The 26,278-nt window shown below is 34.1% G+C and overlaps 1 protein-coding gene across 1 annotated transcript in view; it reads right to left on the minus strand.

Moving 5' to 3' along the window:
• Nucleotides 1-24,961, minus strand: part of LOC147071896 (arrestin homolog) — a 159,895-nt gene extending 134,934 nt beyond the window's left edge. Inside the window, exons 1-2 of the mRNA XM_085946420.1 lie at nt 24,870-24,961; nt 15,184-15,348 (exon numbers count right to left, since the gene is read on the minus strand). Coding sequence (XP_085802546.1) covers nt 15,184-15,348; nt 24,870-24,961 — 257 coding nt within the window. The remainder of the gene's footprint in view (nt 1-15,183; nt 15,349-24,869) is intronic.
• Nucleotides 24,962-26,278: the final 1,317 nt, after the last annotated feature.

Raw genomic sequence — 26,278 nt, forward strand, 5'->3', positions numbered from 1 at the left:
TTTCGAAGCTTTCGCGGCTGTATTGTGTTAATATTGTTAGCTCGCGAAATATTGTCATCGTAAAAATCTTTACCGCGTAACGGTATACTTACCTGTATTTTCTGGATGCCGTTGTATTTTGATTCTCTGGATCAATTCATGTACTTACATATTCTTTTTTTAAATCATTTAAATATAATGATATTATCTTGTAAAATATAAACTTATAACAATCTTGAATCTATATATTGATGATAAAATTGAATCATTGTTTGTGATTTAAAAATATTTACATTTTGACTACTCTACGATATCTAAGCACATTGAATGTTTTATATTATTTTTATATGTTTATTTGTTCTGTTACAACTAAAAAACTATGAGAACAATATTGATGAGACTTACACAACATACTACATACATTTTGATATTAAAAGCTTCTAAAGTTACAAGATAAAATAACGTACTTGCTACAATTAGCAGTCATGAATATACAAAGTGGTTATATGGTGAGGTGAGGTGCGATGCAGGTAGAGGAGTGCAAAACTAGATTCAACCGTTGTTAAATAACGAACTTGCAGCTGTGGTTAGATAACAGCAGTGTAGTGGTGAAGTGAGGTGTGGGTAAAGAAGCGAGCTTCTACATTCAAGCGTTGTCTTTTTCCATCAGCTCTACAATATGATGTAGATCTTGGCCGCCTTACGAAGAGATTTTATATAAAAAATTATATTATATTATTATATCGCCGCTATTCTGACAAGACGTGCAAGTCTGCGTTCTAAGTTTAAATTCAATAATTTACTTATAAAACTGCATTACAATGTCTAAAAACATCAGTAATACCGTGGAAAATGTGGATTTGTTATGTATTATAAGACAGCAGTCAGAAATGATTGCCATTTTGCTAAAAAAGGTAGAATCAATCGAAAAAATTCTAACAGATCACCAAATTTATAATTTAAAAAAATCAGTGTAATTAAGCCCAGTGCAATTGTAGTAGACGTACCATTGCCAGCGACATCGCCTACACCGGCAGCGCGTGCAATAGCGAAAGACACTGTTTGCTTCTCGCTCTCGCCTCCTGTGCCGGCACCGAGAACAACACCGCCACCAACCTATGCAAGGACGACACGGTCGCAATCGAAAATCAAAACAAAAATACTATGTGAAGGATCATATATTAAACCAGGGCCCAGTACCGTGCCAAATAATGTAAAAACATCTTCACAACCTCTAATAAAAAAAACCGTGTGATAAGAACTCATCGTTACCCGAGGCCTCACAACCGAAACCACCAGCTGAAGGTTTACCTACGCCTGGGATTGTTGATGGATGGGCCACCGTTGCACGGAAGCGGCGTATCGCGGTTCGGGGAAACCTCGCTGGACGAGCGAAAACTGTTGTTAAGCAGTATCACATCTGCCCGCTTCACAGAGATACAACAACGGCTGATGTTCTAACCTATTTAAATAAGTTGTGTACCGCTGATTTCACAGTCGTGAAAATTAAATCAAGGGGGGACTACGCATCCTTCAAGGTAGGTATCCCTTCTGATGTCACGGACACTGTTTTGAGGGCGGATAACTGGCCACGCCACTCATTCGTAAAAGAATGGGTGTCGAGAGTGGAAACTCCACGGTTGCCGGTTAGCTGACTTTGGAACAGTCACCGTTCAGATAAACTGTTATTTTACTATCAGAATGTTTGCGGCTCGAAGACAAAATCTGTGGAATTTTTGAACGGCGTGTTAGCTGACGACTATGACGTCATAGCGTTAACTAAAACGTGGTTTAATGACAGTGTTTTCAGTCGTGAATATTTTGGTGGTGATTATACTGTCTTTAGAAGGGATCGAGACTCCGGAACAGGCCTCAGGCAGGGAGGAGGCTGCCTCCTGGGAGTTAGAAATATGGAAGGGTTGCAGGCCGAACGTTTTCGTATTTTGGAGACTTCTGACGAGGACCTTTGGGTTAAACTAACATGTAACGGAGAAATTGTCTACTTTTGTGTCGTGTATTTTCCTCCAGCAAGTGAAGTGGAGGGGTATAAACTTTTAGTTGAAAAAATGTTATCTAGTATCGTCGTATTTGGGGACAAGAGGGTTATTGTGATGGGAGATTTTAACCTAAACTCAGCACGCAGCGGTGAAAGGGTCAAGAGTGAACTGGAATTTCTGTGTGGTGTTTTTGGATTTTCCAGTACATTGATATTCTTAACTCCAAAGGTGGACTTCTAGATAGGATTTTTAGTAACGCTATTTTATCAATTTTGCGATGTACATTACCTTCGATACGAGAGGATGTGTACCACCCTACATTGGTTTTTTTACAAGTATTTGATGCGATTCGCCCGCTGCGAACAGAAATTCCCTCACACGAAGCTAATTGGTGTGGGGGATGGAAGTTTGATGGTGGAAATTTTAAGCTGCTTTACTCTTTAATGAGTGAAGTAGATTGGAGTGAGTTGCGTGAGATTTTTGATGTGAATGAGGAGGTACAATACTTTTATAATGTTGTATATAATGTGTTTAATAAATGTTTTTCAAGGAAGTCACTATGTCGAGGTGGAAGACGATATCCGAAGTGGTTTTCTCGGGAGATTATTAGAGACATTAGAGTCAAACACTACTATCATACAGCCTGGAAGGCTAAGCATAGTCAACATGACTATGAAATGTTTGGCCTTTATCGTATGAGAGTGAGACAAGCTGTTTTCCTGGCCTATCGAACATATATGGAATCGGTAAAGGATTGCATTCGCGAAAATCCTAAATCGTTTTGGGATTATATAAAATCATTAAGAAAGGATGGTGGATTTGCCAATTCGATGACTTGGAAGGGCGAAAAGGTGACTGGACATAGAATGGCAGAAGCATTTGCTGGTCATTTCAGGTCCATCTACGCAAGTAGTACTCTGAATCTGGATGTCGCCTCAACGTCAAGAAAACGATCGTGCGGTGCCCAATCCGTTGACATCTTCCCAATTGATGAAGGTGAAGTGTTTAGATTTATTAAAAAACTTAAGAATACGCGCTCTTTGGGACCGGATAACGTCCCTACATTTTTTTTAAAAGGGTGTGTTGATTTTGTCAAAAGCCCACTTGCATATATATATAATCTTACAATGGAGACAGGTATCTTTCCGGAAATATGGAAGATGTCGAAGGTGACTCCAATTTATAAGAGTGGTATAGAGTCGTCAGTAGAAAACTACAGGCCGGTAGCAGTTTCTTTCTGCACCAGCAAAAGTTCTGGAGATGATCATGCACAGCATGATTTTTCCAAAAATTGAGTCATTTATAATGAATGAACAGCATGGATTTAGAGCAAGCCGATCAACGGAAACCTGATGGTATTCACTGATTATGTGTCGTCAGTACTAGATAGAGGCAGCCAGGTTGACTGTTCTTACAATGATTTCTCGAAGGCAGTTATTTTAGGAACCGTCAACAATACGTTTCGTACGGCCTCTATCAGTCACAGACCTTTTACACATTTTCTGGTGTCCCCCAGGGCTCAAACTTAGGGCCATTGCTGTTCACATTTTCATAAATGACATAGCATTGGTAATTAAAAATGCTATGTTTTCGTTGTTTGCTGACGACTTGAAACTCTTCATGGAAGTTGTCACCTTGGACGATTGTCGTCAACTCCAACTTGATATAGATAATATTATATTAGATTGAGGCGGGCGTAACAAACTGGACTTCAATATTGATAAATGCAATGTTTTATCGTTTACTAAAGCCTCACGAGTATTGTTTTTCCAGTACTCGATGCATGGCAGAGTTCTCTCGCGAATATCATCTGTAAGAGATGTTGGAATTACGTTTGACAGTAAACTGACGTTTAGTGGTCATATAGATACCATTTGTAAAAAGGCGCTAAAGATGTTGGGCTTTGTCTTGCGTACTTCCCGGGTCTTTTCGGATGTTATGGTACTAAAAATTCTCTATAACTCCTTAGTTAGAAGCAGACTTGAGAGTGGGTCTATCGTTTGGGCCCCGCATCAGTTGAAGTACGGCCTTATGGTGGAGAGAGTCCAAAAGAAATTTTTGAGACTCCTTTACTTTCGGCTGTATGGATATTATCCGTGGCTCTATCCAACTGATTTTCTCTTAGGGATGCTTACATACTGTAGTTTAAAATTTAGAAGGGATCTTTATTTAGCTACATATTTTTTCAGACTAATACGCGGCGTAAATGTGAACTCTGCCATTCTTGGTGGTGTTGCCTTGTGCGTCTCCGATAATTACCTTAGAAATCGAGGGCATCCGTTGTTTGTTCTCCCACGGTGCAGAACTAACCTGCCATTAGTAATGCCAATTGGGAGGGAAGTAACCATGTTTAATGAAATCGCATCGGATATTGATATATTCCACTTACGTGAGGGTGAATTTAGGTGGACGTTGTTTTTTAAATTCTAAAAATAGGGTCTGCATAACTCATCCGGTGTACTTCCTTGTACCTATATACTTAATATTTTTTGTATTTACACATTTATACTGTACATAAAACTGTTTTAATAATATTTCTTTGTTTCTAAATGTCATGTTGTGAACGTCTTAAACTTATAATTTGTAATGTCCACAATATGTAAAATAAATAAATTGAAATTGAAATATAACTATTAACTACTTGTTATTAGGTCCATAGAATAGCCTCTAAAACCAGCCTGAAACGTCAACTAAATGAAAAGAAAGAAAACGTGGTAAAAATTCAAAAATATATTAGTAAAATAAACAGACATGGTAATCTCAAATATTATAATATAACGTGGTTCAATAATCGTTTTTGACGATTTGGCAAAGTAACACGTGTCGCAAGTCGCAAGGATTGTGATGTAAGATCTAAAGCAAGGATTTTTAATATGTTAACAACGCAAAATTTAAATGTATATTTCATGTTATGTCACCTTTATATTTCTGTCAACCTGTTACCAAGAACAAACAGCGAAAAGAAAATAAGAAAGAAGGTCGAATAACCAAATCCAATAATGTTTGATCAACCCGTTTTTTACATCGATATGTATTGGGGCGTGATTTATCTTTTGCGTTCTCTATTCAGGTTGAAATAGCAAACTATTGATATAGGACCGCCTTATCTATACCAATTTTATTTTTATTTTCTTAAGAGCATCTTAACAGTATTGAAGCATCGATCGGTTTATTTCTGAACTTACTAAAAGGCATGACAAACTACAATATGCCAAAAACATGATATAACAAAAATTACTGAGGATATATTATTATTTCTACCTCAATATGTGTAAAGCATTAAGCAGTGATTGCCAACGCCAAAAAGTTTCCAGAACAATTCGTTAAAGTTTACAAAAAATAGTACGTACAATTTAAATTCCTTTGTGCAACAACTGACCACAATAAAATGAATTATTATAATATAACAATTAACCATTTGAAATTTCGGTTTGGTTAGTTGTCTATATTTTTAATGCTTTTCCAAATTATTTATATTCAATAAAATTATGATACATCCCTCTCTCTGCAAAAAGCTCCATCACTTGCTCTCGGGGATGCTGTATTTTTTTCTACATCGTTACCCTAGGTCTCTTGGTCTCGTTTTCCTTTCTGATTGAATGTGAGCCTATTTGATGGCTAAGTGTCTTTCATTCTTAAAAAATTGCCTACCCAACTGGCGTCACACGACGGAGGGATTATTGTACAACATGTATTATTAACTTCATGGTTGTAAATTTCTCGAGACGAACCAACTAACTTATTAAAATCAATATATGTAAATATTTAAAAAGCACAAGAATGTCCCAAAAATTTGTGGACCATTCCTCACGCTTATAGGACTAAATTTTATTAATGATATTAATATAGAACTTGAATACATTATTATTAATAGTTGCATAATATGTATTTATTATTTGCAAGAAGAAAATATAAATCAGTAGCTAAATTGATTAATACAGTCACCGTGCGAACAATAGTTACGTGTTTAAATACTAATAACCATTGGTCAAAAAGTTTTCTTAGAATATCATATTATATATTTATAAAGTGTTGTCAACTTACATAATATTTTTAATACAGAGTGATACCTACATTGTTAATAATATTGTATAAATTTCATCATGAATAAAAATATATTTATACTCAATAATACAATGATTGCCTGTAACTAGTAAGCCAGGCATAGAGTAAAAATTGTTTTAGTTTTTTTGATGTCAAACCAATACATATTATCATACAGGAAGAAAATCGTTGAACTTTTTAAAATGTTAATAGAGAAATGTAAAGGTAGGAAATCACTGAAATAAAGTGTAGCGTAACATAAAGCTTTGTGATTTATTTTTGGAACTTTTAAAGTAAACGTATTAACTTATTGCGAGTTTATTAAGTGGGGTTTGTAGCTCAAAAACCCCATTTTCTGCAGTACGTTTTGTCGATCGTTTAATAATAAATACACGGATTTAAGATTATTTATTTAATATAGAACACCGTTGAGCAGAGCGATTGGTTCCTGATCCATAATAACAGAGGTGGATTGATTTCACGCGCTGTATTTTGTATGTATGCCCCAGGGAATATCTGACAATGAGATATATTTTAAAAAAAAAGTCTATTAAAGCCTTTATATTGTTGAAGTCTACCTTGAAATGGTTGCTTGAAAATCAACGGAAATAAAAGTAAGGTTTGTGCCTTGATTCAGAAATCCCTATGTTTAGAGATGGCCAAAATATCAAGAGTATCGACAGCTTTAAGGTTTAGGAAAGGGTGCATAGTACTATTATTTTGTACAATTGTTTATTGTTGTTTAAATTATATTATATTATAACAGACAAAACAGTCTGATTGCATATAATATGTAGGTATATTCTATTACTAATTAAATAATCAAAAACCGATCAGTAAATAAATTGTTAATAATCAATCTACTACAATTTTGAGACATCAATACATATTATGTATTAAATAATACAAACTGCTGCTACATATTTGCCAAAATAGTTGATAACCGTGGCTTTTGTGTTATTTCAGAAAGACAAAGCGCTGCATTAGCATCCATTCGATTGCTCAGTTTCATTTTTATTGGTGACATGGCCGCAAAAGTTTTCATAACAATTAGTTGAAACTTCGGACGATAATTTAATGGATTCATAATTATTTAGAGATGTTTATTTTTCTATTTATTAAACTATTTTTGAACCGGCAGAAAATATTATCTGCGGAGCGGCGGTTGGCAAACACTGCTCTAGGCCACAGAGCTTTACCTTAGAAGATATCAGTCATACTTTGGTCAGGTAGTATCGACTTTCATAATATTACTTTGAGGTAGATGGTAAAAAAATACGGAGCAAGGATGCAACCCTGTCGGAATCCGTTCATGGGAATATACTCCTGAGGGAGATAATGGAGAGCTTTCTCATAATCCACAAAACAGCAGAAAATGGAAATGGAGCTTTGAAGATCGTGGATTCTTTCATAACAATAAAGCTGCTCGTTGCATTTTAATATATTATGTCATGGAGTGGCGAGAAGTGGAGGTAGGCTATTCGACATAAATAGTGCACACTACAATTTGTCAGTCATACTTATATGTTTTCAATGAACTAAGAATACAATTTTCCGATGGTGATGGTTAGTTTTTTTTTTAAATTCATTAAGCCCTACGTTACCAAAGGATAATCAATAAAAAATATGCTTCTATCTATACAATATCTAAAATTATGTATGGTTTAATGGCATAATTTTAGATATTTTATTGATAAAGGAAGATTTTTTTTACTATTATCTACTATGGCTTGGATTAGGCAGGGATTAATTGAATTTTAAAAACTAACAATAACTATCTACATATTGTAGTCTTAGTTCAATGAAAACAAATACGTTTGCACTATTTAAGCCAGATCTTAACAGTTTACCTCCACCTTTTGCCACTGGCATACAATGGACATGTCCTGTCCACTTGAATGAGAAATTTGATGAATTAAATGAAGAAATTAATTTAGCAATTATACGCAAGGGTATAATAAAATACATATGTAATTTTCAATTAATTATGTACATCTTCAACAGAACTTTCATTTTAAATGAATTCAATATCAGACATTATATTATTATTAATATTTGTAATTCTCTTGTTAAAATATGACCAGTTAAAAATCGAATGCCTCTTAAGTCCCGTCCATAAATCGATTACATGTCGTGGTGCTTTTGTTTTGACGATATAAGAGTCTTAAATCGATTGGCTTGTGCTGCGTCCAAATATAGAAATGTTCCGCTGTGAAAAAAACCTCTTTGATGTGAGAGAGGGGTGTATGCCAGAAGCGCAGGAAAATGCTCCCAAGCATTAAACCGTGAAATATTACGTTCACATGTGTTTGCTTGTTATGAAGAGTAGTTATTTTAGAACAAAACGAGTGAGTTTTTAGTATTAAAATTTACTACATGTACCTATCATTATTTTAAAAACACTTTTCATAATGATGCCTGTACGCGTGCATGGAATTACTGTCGGCAATTGTGCTTATTTTAAACTGTCATAACAATAACGGTCTACACGTAAAAATGCTGACTGTCTCTCCAATTTCATTATTCAAGAGTAAGCGAGACACGAGGTTGTCATTTTATACCACTATCTGACAGGTCGTATTGAAAATCGGTTAAGCTCAAAATGAGTAGTTCGTTTTTTTACCGAAATGTTCGCCCCTATCGCTCTACTGCGCAGGCGCAGATCGAAAATAATCTTTCTTGCGTGCAATAAATCATCACAGCTTGGAATCTTCCAATCTTGTTTGATTTATGCACGCAATCTTGCCAACTGCAGGATAATAGATGTTTTCCCATACATTTTCTTACAGTGCACAGTAAATCCATGCACGTGTAAACGGGATATTAAAATAATTTAGTGAAGTGATTGAGAATACTGCCCTAGAAAATAAAAACACAGTGTTTTTGGATTACGTGTAATCAGAACCCAAGTTTTAACCTACATTTTCTCTTATATTATGTAATATTATTGGATTGTTTTGACATAAATACACACTGTATATTGAATTTAGATTGATAATCTATCTCAAATATGTAGAAAGAGATAGGTTTATTTTTATTTATTAATGTAAAATGAAAATTATTTTTATTTATAGAAAATTAAGCCTTAGCATGACTATTAACTTACTGAAACTCAATTTGAAAAATATTTCCAAAGTATATTTCCAATAGGATATGTTATGATAAATTGTATATTATATTTTCTATGACAATCCGAATATAGCAAAATATTGTTGTGATAAAAAGCACTTGACGAAAAATACTCGTATTATGAAAATAAATTTGTCAAACTGTCAACATGTAGACATTATCACATTTACGATATCATCTTAAATTTGGTTTTGAGTCCATAGCTGTCGATACCAATAATTCAAAAATCGAATTAACAAAGACATTATTTCAAAGCCATTAGAGCGAAGTTCACAAATAGTTCATCATTCATGAATACCGAATGTCAAAATGCAGAGGAATATTTTTATTTATGACAAATAATAAAGTTTTACTAAGCAAACAAAAGCGTTATAGAATACTTATTTATAATGCCAGATTGTTCAAAGTTTAAGTGCTTTACACTTCCGGTGAGACAGTGGCACACAACCCGCATCGTGCCGTTTATTGCGGACCACTGACTGGATGAAATAGTTAATGGTTTAATATACTATTAAGTACACACGCACGTTCTTGCTCGATGGTTTTACGCTGATTCCAACATGTCTCAATGTGTGTACCATCTGGCTCGATGGCTTTTTGTGCGACGTAATTTGTGTGAGGGAGTGAGGATACACCGGCAAGGTGTGGCCTCACTCTCACAAGTGGTCAAAGTCGTGGTGGTGCGACGGTGGTGCGACGGTGGTCTTACAGCGTCTTGTGTCGAGACGCAACGACGAACATGCTTCCAAGTCAACACGCTCGATCGAGCAAAACCGTCGAGCAAGAACGTGCGTGGATACCAGGTTTTAGATGCAGTAAATGCATATTATATTGACTCGCTAACGGATTTTCTCAGAACAACCCATATACTGAGCTTCGAGAATAGATGTTTGCGACGGATACTGGGTGTGTGGTAGTATGACTTTAGAATTTAGGAGTTACGATGAAAGCGGCCTTTCATCACTCTGAGAATGAAGAGACGAGATTGGACCTGGCTCGGCCACATGCTGCGGATAACTGAAGAGAGCTTCAATCTGATTTGCATGTTCTTCAAGCCAAGCATGACCAGAGCGACGTAATAATACTGGCAAGTATTCATATGCTCCACCTAATAGGCGGACATGGTTAATGAACGTTTATGCTACGCTTCTCCGTCACGCTAAAAAACGTAGAGAATTTATTTACACAAACGGTAATGTTGCGACTATACATTATATTAAAATGTGTGGGCGGTCCGGTACTCCAAACATGGGTATCTATATGTGTCGCTGAGTTTCAAAACCCACTATAACACTTTTCCATTATGATGAGAAAATCAACAAAAAAATTTTGAACTAAAAAGGTATTTGAATGTTTCAGTAGTGTTATAGCGGATATTGATAGACGCATTGATTTTGCTTCATAAATGACAGTTAATCGTCGAGGCGATAAAATTTTCATGTAGAGATTTTAATAACGAATTCATCGATTATATATCTTAATTATTTCAAAAAAGTGTTATAGCGGGTTTTGAAACTCAGCGACACATATAATGTTTTTTTATAGTGAAACAATTTAACCTTGAATATGCGTATCAATTACGCAGGAGCAAATATTATCACGATTAATATTCGTGAGTGCACTTATATCGTGTCTATTTTTCTTCGACTCAGATTATGTCTAGTTTCCTGCCAAAGCTATCAAACTTCGCGCTAATGCGGTAAGTTTATAGTGATCATATTGATCTTGAATCGTCAATACTACATTTCTATAAACGGTTCCCAGATAGAAATGTAAAAAAGGGTGTCGTCGATTTATTTATCAAGATAATATAACTTCAACATTTCATTGCTTTTCTTGTGAGCAGCTAAGAGTGGGTATATAAATATTTATTTAACAGATTATGAGGACATCAACTCGTACCTAGTGAAACACGTAGAAAAAAACATCCACGTTAAAAAGAAGCCGAATTGTGTATGCAATTAAAAGTCAAATTATGAGATTAAAAATAATTACAAGATAAAAAGATTTTTTTTATACTACGTTTTTAAATTCTGTTGAATTATTATGCTCAATATGCTCAAACTTGTACTTGGTATGAAGTAAATATAAAACAAACAAACAAACAAAAATATAGAATACTGAAAGTCATTTTGTTATCCATAGTAACACGCACGTATATATTAATAATTTAGTTAGACCACCCCCTTAGCAACCAATAATAGTCTTTTACTTTTTACGGATTTTCTGAAATAAATTTCCATACAAAACAGAATTAACTGGAAATGAATTCAATTCTGCTTAATGATGGCTAAAAGTATTAAAAGAATGCATTAACATCGTGTTCTGATATATTCGAAAAGTTTCAAATATCTAGCTAGACGGGAAGCTAGTTAAAAATCGATTGCAAGATTTGTACTGGACAAACAAGAATACGACCTAATAAAAACGTTGTAATAAACAGTATTTTCAATAGGTATGATGAACGCGAACTGATAAATTGGCCTCACTGATAAAAAGGTTGTGGTAAGGTTACTAAACGTATTGTTACAAAAAGTGTATTGTGCAAGCGACGTCGTAGTTGCGGTAGACCGAGATGGCTGAGTGAAACTTTCCCAGCTTTGTATGGTAAAAGTTTTCTTTTCAGTTAGCGCCTTGTGGTGTGGGTACAATATGAGTATTTTGATGCGGAGGGGGATGAGATTTATTGCCTTCACACTTTTTTCTGTGTTTTACAAAGAAAGAGTGCGACGTGGTGGAGGAAGACCGTCACGTTTGCTTTTATTTAAGTTTACGTGCCAACATACAATTTTCGTAATGAGTATCCACGTAGTGTCATAACATTTGCTTTTGATGAAGATATTGTTATTTTGAAGGTCATATTCTGGTAAATTATTCTGGTAGGTACCTAATTTAGTAAATTTAAGATTTTAAGCATAAATATCATTAATAACGATACTACTATAATATGGAACACTTCTAATTGAAAAGCTCGTTCAAGGAAGCATGAAACAAAACATCTTTGTTAATTATTAGGAAGATAATGCTGGCATATATAATTTAAAAATTTGCTTCATGTAAAAAAACAACAGAAAAAGATTAAATAAAGTCTGATACCTATCATATTTTTTTACCATATCCAAAAAACTGTTTTACGTATGTAGCAGAATCTCTTATAAAACTTATACATACCTATATCTTTTCCATGCTTAAAATACTGCTCCATTATTTTAAAGTGCTACAACATTGGCAGAATTTCATGGATTTTTAAAAACTAAATAATACCATCTGCAATAATTATTTGTATTTTTAGTTCCAGTTCAAGCCTACCTCTACCCTTCACCACCGGTTGTTACATATTATGTATTATATATTGTGTTTCCACGATATTTTAACCAAAGGTTTGTACATTCGAAACTAGGGAATCCAATCCCGAGCCAAAATTCTGATCCCGGGATTTCGGGATTACAATTTGACAATCTCGGGATTGGCATTTTTTTCCATTGTTAATATAAAATTTTTATATTTACAAATAACATTGATAAAATCGGTCAAAAATAAATCTAGTATAATTTATACTATTTAAGATATTTATTGTTAATATTTTATACGTTCAATCTTGGAAACATTGCTGTTTCTGATGGTGAAGACTTAATGAATGGCCTTTCCGCTTCATAAATCAGCCAAATATGAAACTGCCGTAAAACGTATGAGATCATGGTGGAATCACTTTATTAATAGTGCGAAGCATTGTTTTTTTCCATTCTTTCTCATTTCTATTAATTTATGTGAAAAAATAAAATGAATCGGAAACTTACACATGGGTATAAATCAAACTTCATTCAAATTCAGTTTATTTCTAATGTAGTTATTTGTTATTAAAAGTATTTTTTCTATTATATTTTTGTTTTTATTTTATTTTCCATAAAATTTGTAAAAAAATCAATCCCGAAAGTTTCAGGATTATGTTTACCAATCCCGGTATTCATAGGTATCGAAAATAGCTTGAGATCCCGGGATTGGAATCCCTACTCTAAACTAAATTGGATGGATGCATGTACAAAATGCTTCAGCTACTGTCTATACAGCAAACAGGCAAACTAAAAATACGTCTGATCCTATTTATACGCATACGCGGCCATACGTATATCTATATATGTATTTAGATCCCATGGTAATCAAAATATATTCTCAAATATGCAATCATAATATATACACTTAGCGATAATTTACTCATCAGATCTATTCTAATTTCAAACCATGCAAAATTGTTATAGATGCTGTATACCAGAAAATATGTCGAATTTTAAGTAAGCTGTGATCTACCTATTATCCAGTATTAAACTGGCAGGATCTATCATACCCCCCATTATATATCTTCAATTTAAACAAACGTACTATATTTGGATGTGGACACTAAGGCGTTATGAATTAAGCAACCACTTTCACCGTCACAAAAAAATCTAAATACGTCGTGAAAATAATATATTTTGGTCATCTTTTTGACACTCGTTGAACTCATATTTAAACTATTTTTCTACTGTACATACAATTACGCAAATTTAAGATTAAACTGAGTCTCAGTTATATAAATTTTCTTTCTCTCGCTCCTACGGTAGGGCGTGAGTAATGCAATATGAATCGAGTAATACGACGATGTCATGTGGGCTTTTTCATGGTTAATTTGAAAACGGCGTTCACGCAAGCTGGTCAAAGGATAATTAATAATCCCCCTTTAAAATCTAATGACGTGTCATGTTACATTTCACGTGACATGTCTACTTTTCAAACGCAGATATTAAATAAATAATGTTAATTTAATTAACAATAAATTTGGCACAACCTTGTTAAAAGTATGTGTCAACCTTGTTTCTAAAACAATGACGGTTAAAAAATGAACCAATGGGGTTTCTTCCCGCCTTTTTGAAAGCGTCTTGTCAACAAATAACTTATTTCCGCCCAGAAGATCTCACTCCAAGATTAGATTCAGTTCAGATTGGACGCGCTCGGTTAACATAATAGACATAACAGTTTCAACGCAGAATGGCGCTTCTTCTTTCGGACGGAAAGATAGAAGACAAGATGAGATTCCAGCCATCACACTTAAAGCTAAGTAATAATTACCATCTTACAACAAAAACTCTAATGTACTGTACCAAGTGAACGCTTCTCAAATTTGTATTAGAATTTTAATATGTTTCCGTATCATTTTTAAATTTCAATGTAAATTGTTTTTGTGTAATTAAATAACACTTTTCACGATTAGCTGTGTTCTTATTTTTATACTGTTATATTTAATTTGTAAATACACACATTTTAAGGCGCCCAAAAAATTATAATTTAATATTTCAACGAGTTTACAAATGACATTTTATTTGAGGTAGATAAATGATTTATAAAGCATTCTTTACACAGGGTTAAGTTGGCAGAAAGCCGAATCTTATAAGCTGTGAGATTAATAGTACTAAATATTTCGTGTTTTATTGATTGAATTAGTTGGCACTCTATGTTTGATAATTGTTCATTACAATTATTAAACTTCTTTTACTATTATCATTCATACTAGGTATATACATTTTACACTTTCCCATTTTTTTAATATGACAGACGTCATATTGTATTATAACTAAATGTACACGCTTTTTACATTTTCACGATCTACGCAAAATAACACTTTTAATGGCGGTTTCACAAAGCGAATTAATTAGATAACTTCTCGGGCTGTCATTTAACTGTGAGGTTACCGGTAGCAAGTACCTACCACGAGAACAAACTTGAATCAAAGCATGGGTACCACCTCAAAGATTCGATTTATCGATAATCGCAGATAACCGATTTGCACACATAATAATATACTTGTAACATCGGATATATCCGAAATCTGTGTTATTGCAGTAAACAGTGTTATTGGGTACTATGGGGTTACGTAGTTGGAATATACCTACCATCTGGAATTAAACATTGTGTTACGATAATAAAATTATTTTCTGATCGTTGTTGTCTTAAATTCTTTGAACATCAGTAGAGCAGGTAATATAAATTAAATATCACATACCGGAACGTCAAAGTAACTTGTCCATAGACTTTCTTCGACTCGACGATCTCGGGGTCGACGCAAAGCACACCCTGTAGTTTGTCAATGAGTCCATTTTCGATCACCAAGTCTCGCGAACACAAATAGAGGGTCAACTTGTTGTTGGGCGATGTTTTTTTGAACACCCTGTAAAATAAAATAAATGGTAGAGATTAGTAATACAATAGTGTACAGTTGATAGAATATATTTAATTGTGTGTATTTAACTTTGCGACAATCATAATATACAAGCTTAGTTAGATAAGATAGGGAAGATCAATAATGGTTTACCATTAAACCAAAGAGGCAGTTGATTATAGATAAGTAGGTACGTACCAAAATCTTAATGATATAGTTATTATCTACAATCTAATTATAGTAAGTAAAAGAAAATCCAGTCAATATAATTTGTGACAGTGGTTTTCAAATTTAACGAATAAAGATTTTTACATGGTGCATTAAATTTTCTGCTTTATCGGATGCGTGAATATATTTTACACCGCATAGTTTCTCAAATATTGGATACGTACAGGTTTCCGTTGACACATTATGGTGGCAAAATGTTACCCCTTACGAAACCTCAAATCCGAAATTTAATTTAATATTTCGTTATCTTAAATAGATACACGCAAATACATTTTTTAAGTATATTTATCTGAAAACATATCGCACCCGGGGAGTTATAGTGGCACAACTGGAACATCTTGTTTTTGCAGGAGAGCAGTTTGTATATTTTATTTTGGTTTGTTAAATCAGTTTTTTTTAAATTCACTTTATAATAGCGTGAAGTTGGCACAGTCATCTCATTTTGAATGTTATCCGTATTAACAATGGCACAATGATTATTGTGCCACTATTTCTGCTTGAATTCAAGTAAAATGTTGAAATATGATAATGAAAAAGATGCTTTTAAGGCCACCATTATATTTTTAAGAATTATGCCGCTATTTGTGCGAATAGAAATGATATCTTGGAACATTTCTGCATACAGACAAAATTGGACTTGTGGCACTATTATTCCCCGGGTGCGATATATAATTTGTCAACGCCGTGTTAAATTTTTTTGACTAAGTTAAAAAAGGTTGTTTTATTTCCTAAATTTCCACCCCCAAATATCGCATGTATGCCTACTTACACTTAACGTTATTGCAGTAATCCTCAAAAGCTTGAATCCAAGTGAACCATGTAAAAGCATATTAATCGTAAGTAAAATTATCATGAGGTGAAGTATTGGAGGTCATAAACTAGTACAAAAATGTGGCGCATAGCTTGAATTCCACTGATTTATGGTATATTTTTATCGCACAGGACTTTAAAATCTGTCAGAACCTCCGGTCTCCACGTACTTAAAATCACCACTGAGAAATATTTTGGTTTAAATATAGAATGCAAAAAAAATAAACACTTTTTTTTCAAATGAACCAACCGTTATGGCTCGTCTTACGTGAGCAACATCGGCAAAGCGATGAGCGGCGCGCGCAACTCTAGCGTATAAATAATCATATAAGTGTAGAACCAAAAAAAGACTGTTTACGAACATTTTCACACACGGTTACACGTTTGAGTTGCGCGTGCCGCTCAACGCTTCGTACGTCTTCGCCCACATAAAACGCCCCGTTACTATTTTTGTATCGATGTGGTATTTTATAATAACACTGATATTTGGAAAGGCTAACGAAGACCTGGTTGACTTTGCACTAGATAAATGGAGGGATAGTGTGGAGTTGAATGGACACAGCGAGCATCAAAAATTAGAAGAAAGTGGCTTTAGATATAGAGGCCACAGAACAGGGTTTTGAATGTGTGAGTGTCCTACAAAAATGAATCACACATTATAGACATACCTACAATTGTGTGTGTTACAACCTTCAAATACACAAATATTGAATGAGCGTCAGTGCATAAACCGGAAACAGTTGTCACAACGAAAGACAAGCGTATTCTTGACACGTGTATAAGTTTATCCCATATTCCTTCACACTCGAGATCGGTTGACTGTTATTCCACACCCGTTAGGTATTTCGGTTCCCATTAATTTAGTGCTCCCTGATGGAGGCTGATGCAGACAGAGGCCAAGACTTGTGTACGGTTGTACCATCGGGAAGAAGATGATTGTATGGTACTACATTGATGGAATTAGTGCAATTTTTTATGGAATTATTTTACTAAAAGTCTCATTTACGCTGTCGAATTGTCTGGCCAATAATATGTCGGTTAATCAACTAAATTGAGAAATCGAACAAAATAACACTTACGTACTCCGTTATTCGATTATCGGATTGCCATACCTGTTCAAATCTCCTTTGTCGTGTTCATCTGAACTAATCAACTATTAATATGGTTTTAATAATATACACTCCACATACCTGTTTTAATAATATACACTCTACATACCTAACGCAATGCTCATGTATAATATACTGTGCTTTCTCATCAATAAACTTGGAATTGAATATATCGCCTATAAGCAATGTATTGCTGTGCGGTCAATATACCGTGAACCGATAAGAATTAGTGTAAATATACAATTAGGCGCATTATTACGCCTACCGCAATTAAGAATTCAAGTTCACGCTTTCCTTGAACAAGTTTTCATAAGTTGCGTTGTACAAATATTTTAGTAGGCTTCAGAATCGTTATTTTAACCTTTAAAACATTACCCACACACTAACTTGTTGATTTATAACAGGTACAAGCTTTAAGCTTCAGTTCAAATGTTTTCCATGTAAACAAGTGAGCGTTGATCGTTGAATTATTTAAAATTTTAGATAACAGTAGACTTTTCTATTGTACGTTGGTATAATAAGGGTTAAAATGTTGGCTATAAAGGGCTGTTTTCCTCTATTATGACAACTAAAAATAATAAAATACCGAAAACAGTAAAATAACGGGAAAAAAGGTATTTCAGAGGCTTTTATAGTATTTACACAATATTTCTACCGCATTAGATGCAACAGTACGTAATATAAACAACTACCTACTTGAAAACATAATATTATTCTATTTCTTGTTATTATTATTTCATACATTATATTTTTTTAATACAGATTTGAATCCCAGCCATCTTTTGGGAGGTCTGATGAAGGCAATCTTCCGTACATCACAGTTCGTGGTACCCTAGTTTCGCCCACCTATTTAATCCCGTTTATTCTTCTTCAACTTTCCTATCTGACCACATCCTCAAAAATCTCGGATGGTGTTACCTGCAACACATCTGCTTGTGCTCGTTTGTAATCTTTGAAACATGCCTACATTTTATTTTAGCTGTATCTGCTCCGCTCTTTTTCTTTATACCAAATCTAATAGTTACAATATTGAAACTTTTTATATCTTTAGCGAGCAACGACCTCGGGTCTTGTCAGCGTTATTTAGATAACGTAAGAATCAGCAAGTCATTCAACAATCGCACAATCGTCTCATCTACAGTCACCATATTCTATAGGCGTGACATACTTCGAAGGGGTTCGACTACCTTGGGTTTGGTCATCGAAATGCCTGGAAGTTGCAATAATGCAGAGGCCGGCAGATTTCTCAATTGCAAACTACATCAACAATGGCTCTCGCAATTCACCGAATATTAATCTTTCATCTTTCATTATTATTATCCTACAGCTTTGCCCGTTTTTGCGAGCGATTGTGTGCCTTATTCGTCATGTCCAATAGGTTTAAATGAAAAATCGGCTCTCGGATCGTGAAATATCGGTAAACCATAGTTGACAGCCGTTTGACGAAATACCACCCTAAATCGGTGATTTTCATTCATTTCCCGATACATTTTCCAGCGACACGCCACTTTATCGACAATTGATTATGTCGGGAATTAATTTTTTCACAATGTTTGCAACACTCAAACCGGCTCACCAAAGATGGCCGCTTTAAATTTAAAATGCGTTTTAACCGATATCTACAATCGATTTTCACAAACTAATCGTAATAAGATTGACCGATAAACATATGAGAACTGATTTATTTAATTTTTTGTGAATAAAGTTCTTTGTTTTGAGTTAAGTTTCTACACCTCTGACGGAAATCAAGTCTTTTGACACTACGTATTTATCGCGCTATGTATACTCAACTACATTATTCCAATTTACTCACCGCGTGTTTACTTATCAGATGCATTCGAGTAACTACAATTTGAAGTGAGCACAATTTTGTAATACTTAACACAGTCATAAAAAAATCACTTTTAAAAACTAGGTACCACCCGTCATTTGTTGTTTCACAGGTCACAGGTGATATTATTTACGTCTCATGATGATTTTAAAATGCACAGCACTATATAATAACTCACATTTATAACAAGTACCCGTAGATAACTATAAATATTCAAATAAACAATAACATTTATACGAATTCCGATTAAAACTGATCATTTCATTGAAACGCGGGCGCACGAACGTTTCGGCGTTTTAACATAACCAAGGAAAAATATTTCCAAATTAAATGTTACTTTTTTTTTTGTACGGCTGTTGAATGATTTTTTTTTTGAACCAATCAAACTTATATACATTTAATTAGCTCATTATATAACCCAAAAATATTTAAAAGGTATCAACCAGTGTTGCCAACTAAAATTTTCAAAGTTCAGTAGATTTTTTGATTTTTTTTTCAAAATATCAGTAGATTGACAAAAATGTATATAATTCAACGATTGTGTTTGGTGAAAGCGTGCATTTTAACACAATCTTACAAGTGTTTTTTAAAAAATCATGTAAAAAGTGACTTTTGTTCATCACAAATATCATAATTTCTTCTTTTCCTGACAAAAATTTCAGTAGATCTAATGAAATTCCAGTAGACATGGCAACACTGACTATGCGATCAACCCAGTGTTGCCAAGTCAAAATTTAAAAATTCAGTAGATAGACATGGCAACACTGACTATGCGATCAACCCAGCAGTGTTGCCATGTCTACTGAAATTTCAGTAGAACAACTGAAATTTTTTGCCAATATACTGAACTTTTGATTTTTTTTTCGAAATTCAAGAAATCTACTGATATTTGTGTTTCTCCATAATTGTAAATAAACTGATGATTCTTTTTATAATAAACTTGAAATGATTTACGCATGACCTTTTTTGATGTTATACACTTCTAAATTGACATAAAAAGCATTGTAACTCTACCCAAGAGCACCATTTTATCCATTAATATCATCATTGCTTACAATAAATTAATACAATTAGTTATTGTTATTCTTATTAGTTTTAAATCATATCTAATAAACCACATTTTTCAAAATCTTCTGAAATTTTAAATTTTGACTTGGCAACACTGGGTTGATCGCATAGTCAGTGTTGCCATGTATATCTACTGAATTTTTAAATTTTGACTTGGCAACACTGCAAATATTAAATTATGATTTGGCAACACTGGGTTTTAGTGTTGCCAAGTCAAAATTTAAAAATTCAGTAGATAGACATGGCAACACTGACTATGCGATCAACCCAGTGTTGCCAAGTCAAAATTTAAAATTTCAGTAGATTTTGACAAAAAAATCAGTAGATTTCATAAAATATCAGTAGATTTTGAAAAATGTGGTTTATTAGATATGATTTAAAATTAATAAGAATAACAATAACTAATTGTATTAATTTATTGTAAGCAATGATGATATTAATGGATAAAATGGCACTCTTTGGTAGAGTTAAAATGCTTTTTATGTCAATTTAGAAGTGTATTACATCAAAAAAGATCATGCGTAAATCATTACAGGTTTATTATTAAAAGAATCATCAGTTAATTTACAATTATGGAGAAACACAAATATTAGTAGATTTCTTGAATTTCGAAAAAAAATATCAATTGATCTATTGAAATTTCAGTAGACATGGCAACACTGGATACCATAGAATATTATTTTAAAATTTGATAGCGTAACATTTTTTTTATGGCTGTTAAATGATAATTTTTTAAACCAATGAAACATATATACATTCAATTAGCTCATATAACCCAAAAATATTTAAAAGGTATTCAACAATAATTGGTGTTATACATATTATTTAAATCATTATCAACCAGGATCAATCCACTGCTGGATAAAGGCCCCCCTAGCCTGATTCTATTCCTTTCTGTCATTTGAATTCCTGTATTTATCAAAATCGGTGATATTATATTTATCCTCATATTCATATCGTCATCATAATCATCGACCTGAACCAATTCACTGCTGGATAAAGGCCTCCCTACCCTGATTCTACTCCTTTCTGTCATTTGAATTGCTGTATTTATCAAAATCGGAGATATTATATTTATCTACATATTCGTATCGTTATCATCATCATCATCAACTAGGATCAATCCACTGCTGGATGAAGGGTTCCGCAACCTGATTCGACTACTAGCAGTTAAACGAATTTGTGATACTATACCTATTTATATCATCCTTATCGACATCGACCTGAACCAATCCACTGCTGGATTAAGGCCTCCCTAGCCTGATTCTATTCCTTTCTGCATTTTAATTGCTGTATTTATCAAAATCGGTGATATTATATTTATCTACATATTCATATTGTCATTATCGTCATCGACCTGAACCAATCCACTGCTGGATAAAGGCCTCCCTAGCCTGATTCTACTCCTTTCAGTCTTTTGAATTGCTGTATTTATCAAAATCGGTGAAATTATATTTATCTACATATTCATATCGTTATCATCATCATCATCAACTAGGATCAATCCACTGCTGGATGAAGAGTTCCCTAGCCTGATTCTATTCCTTTCTGTCTTTGAATTGCTGTATTTATCAAAATCGGTGATATTATATTTATCTTCATAAATTATATCGTTATCGTCACCATCGACCTGATCCAATCCACTGCTGGATAAAGGCCTCCCTACCCATATTCTACTCCTATCTATCATTTGAATTGCTGTATTTATCAAAATTGGTGATATTATATTTGTCTACATACTCATATCGTTATCATCATCATCATCAACTAGGATCAATCCACTGCTGGATGAAGGATTCCGCAACCTCATTCTACTACTATCAGCGAAATGTCAAACTGTCTGACGTGAAAAAAAAACTCATCCCGGAGAGAAAACTATGGCGCCATCTATGCATACTTCACAATTATATTAAAATCCAACACCGCCAAGCCGTCTGCAAGACCTAGCGAGACAGACTGGGGAGAGCCAGCTGGCTCAGCTAGTTTATATAAATAGCGAGTCGTAGTTGATGAGTTACCTCAGTCCGCTCAGTCAGTTCCGTAATCTCAGTGTCAGTCAGATCTCAGTCACAGTCAAATCTCGGTATCATATCACGCCGCACTTCCACCGAGCCTCAGATCAGCACACTCTTTCGTCACATTTCGCCCTTTACCACAAGACCACCAAATACCAATAAAAAGGATTTCAAGTTGTGCGCATTTTTTTTTTTTTTCGATCGATATTTTTCGATTCCTTTCATTAAATTTGACTTCAAGAAAATTATCTGATCTAATATCAACCAATTCTTATTGAGCTGCCCACGTAATATGATCATATTTTAAGGATTTAGCAAACGATGTTCTTATGCAATTGTACTTTTGGTATTCATTTAAATTTGGGAAATATATGTTGAAAAATCGTTGTGATTCGATAATGTGATCTAGTATAACACTTTTAATTGAAGTCGAGAGTGATATTTCATTGGTGGTAAGAAACTCATTCATTCAAGCACGAAAAACTTGTCAGTGCATCCTTGATTAATACCTTTTGAGAGTGAGTTTTTTTAGAAATCTTGAGGTTTGATATTCAGAATTAAAATGTTGATATCTGTTCCCCGAAGAGAAAGAATTAATTTATTTACTAATCCGCCAAATATGAAGCAAAACACATCCATTTTTCATCACTAAACTGGTAAGAAAGATCTGATTTATTGTCACGAAGAAAAAGGCAAAGTTCATTACTAAGTTCTACAATAATTTTATCCGATATGGATAAGAATTATTCTTATCCATATCGGATAAAGTATGTATTGTGATCGTGTAAAAATTCGACCTCGAGATTTTGACTGATTTGCATCAGGTATTCCCGAATACACGACTATCACGTCACGTGACAGTAGGTGGCGTGATGTTAATGTGTTCAGGGAATTATATGCAGGGATGAGCCAAGGGTATCTGCCATCCGGCTGTCAGTTAAAAATTATCGCCCCCCCCCCAAATTAAAGATATTTTATTGTCATCAAAATATTCATAATAAAAATGATGAAAAATGTCAAAATTTACAATATTAAATAATAATATATCATTATTAATTATAATGTAAAGTGAAATGATTGAAATGTATCGATTGGAACACGGAAGCATAAATTTATAATGATAGTAAAGAGAATTGCGCTGACTAGGGGTTATAAAATAACGTACGTTGTGGACTATTATGTCAAAGGGTAACAAGGGTAAAGTGAGTGAGTACATACAGGACTAATAAATTGATAAACACTCGCCGATCGACGCGTGTCTATAATATCATAAAATGACACGTGTCCTCTTTAAACACGTATAACACGTAGATATCGCACCACTTACCACGAATTTAATATGAGTATTACAAGTATATATAATAAGTAGTCGAGTATTATGAATGTATGAGCATATGAAGTTCTCGTTGATTTTAAATAATAAATCACAATATTTTAAAGGCCATAGAAGTTTTTATATTAAACCTGATGCAAAGTTATTATCGCGATGTTAGTAAGTACCCATGTGTTATTTTTTGTTGAACACAAAAGAATATTGTCAAGTTTAGTACCTATTTTTTTTGAAAAATAATAATTTTAAGCCTGGATGATTTATGATTAATTTACCCGACAGCTAAATGCTATGAGACAAAAGCTCGTTATGTTCATGTTTAATTAAATGGTTGATGCTTTTGGCTTAATGGATGACCCGTATTATGGGTATTGTATTGCGCCCCCAAAAGCTTTTATTTTTTATGTAGTAAGCACCTATATGAAAGTTAGGTGTAGTAAAGCAAATTATTTTTAAAATATTTGACTTTAAATATAGTATGATTTATTAAAAAATATTTTGATGAAAACAAATAGGCAGGAATATTAATGGTAAATATTTTTTTTAAATATGGCGCTGTTGAATATAATATAATGGTGAAGGTAACATTTATATGGACTTGATTTAAATTAAAGACAAATATTGAAATAAATATTTTAATCATAATAAGTAATTTTTTTATAATAGGAGTAGATAATTTTTTGGATTTCGCACAAAGATGTAAGAGTCCAATGTGGCCAGAATAAAATATAGGTACTATTATGTGATAGTGAGGATACTCCAACGATCCCATATACTGATTTCGTAACGCTGAGAAAACCATGGAGCACGTGATTGTCTTTTCGTCTGCTGCATTCATCTCTATCACCAAAGTTAATGATGCCGTCATAGCTGTAGAACTTGAAGAATATAGGCGCATTTCCCACACAAATTTAATAAAAGACAATAACCCCAGGCCATGTTAGCGCAATTGTGACAATGCGCTGATCAGCGAGTTACACAACTGTGGCACATCTCCTCAGCTATAGTCAGTCAAACAACAAACTCTGGTTAGCAAAATGGCGCGAAGTTGCAACGGTGCATCGGTCAGCATATTGCAAATAGCAACCTACATCAATAATAGCTTTTTTAATTTATCGTATATTCATTTATATAAATACCGAGTCATAATTGATGGAATATCAGATTCAGTTTCAGTATCTCCGTACCTCGGACTGAGCCAATCTCGCCGAGCGACATTGAATCGTAACATCTCCGACTAAGCATATCTCACCGCGTGTACCTTGTACTGTTAACTTCGCTTTTGTTATTGTACTTATCAACCCGTAAATAAAGTCAGAGCCTTCTTCTAATCTACTCTCTTATTCATCCTCATCTACATTCCATCCACACAACGCAAATCCATTTAAGTATTTAACTATTGCGTACTTTCCAGAATAACTATAACTACAAATGCAGTAACAGGGGATAAATATCATGGGGGGGGGGGGGGGGCAGTCGGAAGCCAACAGCGGTGGAGTGAGGTTGTACAACTTCACTTGCGTATTCGTGTCGCTATTCGCCTGGTTACTCGCGAACGGTTATAAATACGGGATACAACAAAAATAATATTATTTGTAAATGAATTTGACAATAAACTCAACATGTGTGGTCCCATGTGATTTTGACAATCAGTGCCAGTGCTTGAGAAAAAGTGAAAAATATTTATTGTTGCACGGATAGTGCACTTTGTGCGGGGAGTGCGTCAAACGCTGTGAAGCGAGGGGTTGTCCACACTGTTTTTTGTTCACACTGTTGCGCGAATTCCAAGACCGCGTGAACGGCAAAAACAATAAAATGGAAAACACCACAATGGAAGTGAATGAAACCAAAAAAACGAAGAAGAAAAGAAACGATGATGAAGAGGAAGTGGTTGGAGAAAAAGAAGAAGAATGGCAGACGGTGACCTCTGGAAAAAAACCCAGAAGAGACTCTGGGGTCACTTCAAAGGGAAACTAAAACATCGTCATGATAGCGACGGGAAGTAAAATTCCATTAAAGTTGAAAATAGCGCAGATGCTGCATAAGGCAGGAGTAAAAGTACAGAAAATTTACAATAAAAATTTAAAGACGTACATCCAAGTAGAAGACGAAAAAGAAGCAGATAAAGTGAAACAAACTGGAGAACTCAAAGATCTCGGTTTTGTGACCAAAGAGAATGACTCCTGCTCTTATGGAGTAATAAGAAAAGTCGATATTAATATGGACCTCCAAGAACTGCAAATGGAAATCAAAAGTGATGCAAAAGTAATCAACCTTAAGAGGTTGACAAGAAAAGGTGATACAGGAGAGCTGACAAAGACCTCGTCAGTCAGTATTAAATTTGGGGAGAAAATATTGCCGAGAACAATTTACATATATGGAGTCTCTTTTGCTGTAGAACCGTATGTATTCAGGGTTATGCAATGCTACAAATGCTGGCGATATGGGCATATCGCGAACAATTGCGGACGTACAGTAGAAACGTGCCCTAAGTGTGGTGAAAACCACAAAACCTGCGAAAAAAATGAGGAAATTACGTGCATCAATT

The sequence above is a fragment of the Rhyacophila brunnea genome, unplaced genomic scaffold, assembly GCF_057557595.1.
Source record: "Rhyacophila brunnea isolate RB1 unplaced genomic scaffold, BYU_Rbru_1.0 scaffold_2, whole genome shotgun sequence".
NCBI classification, from domain to species: Eukaryota; Metazoa; Arthropoda; class Insecta; order Trichoptera; family Rhyacophilidae; genus Rhyacophila; species Rhyacophila brunnea.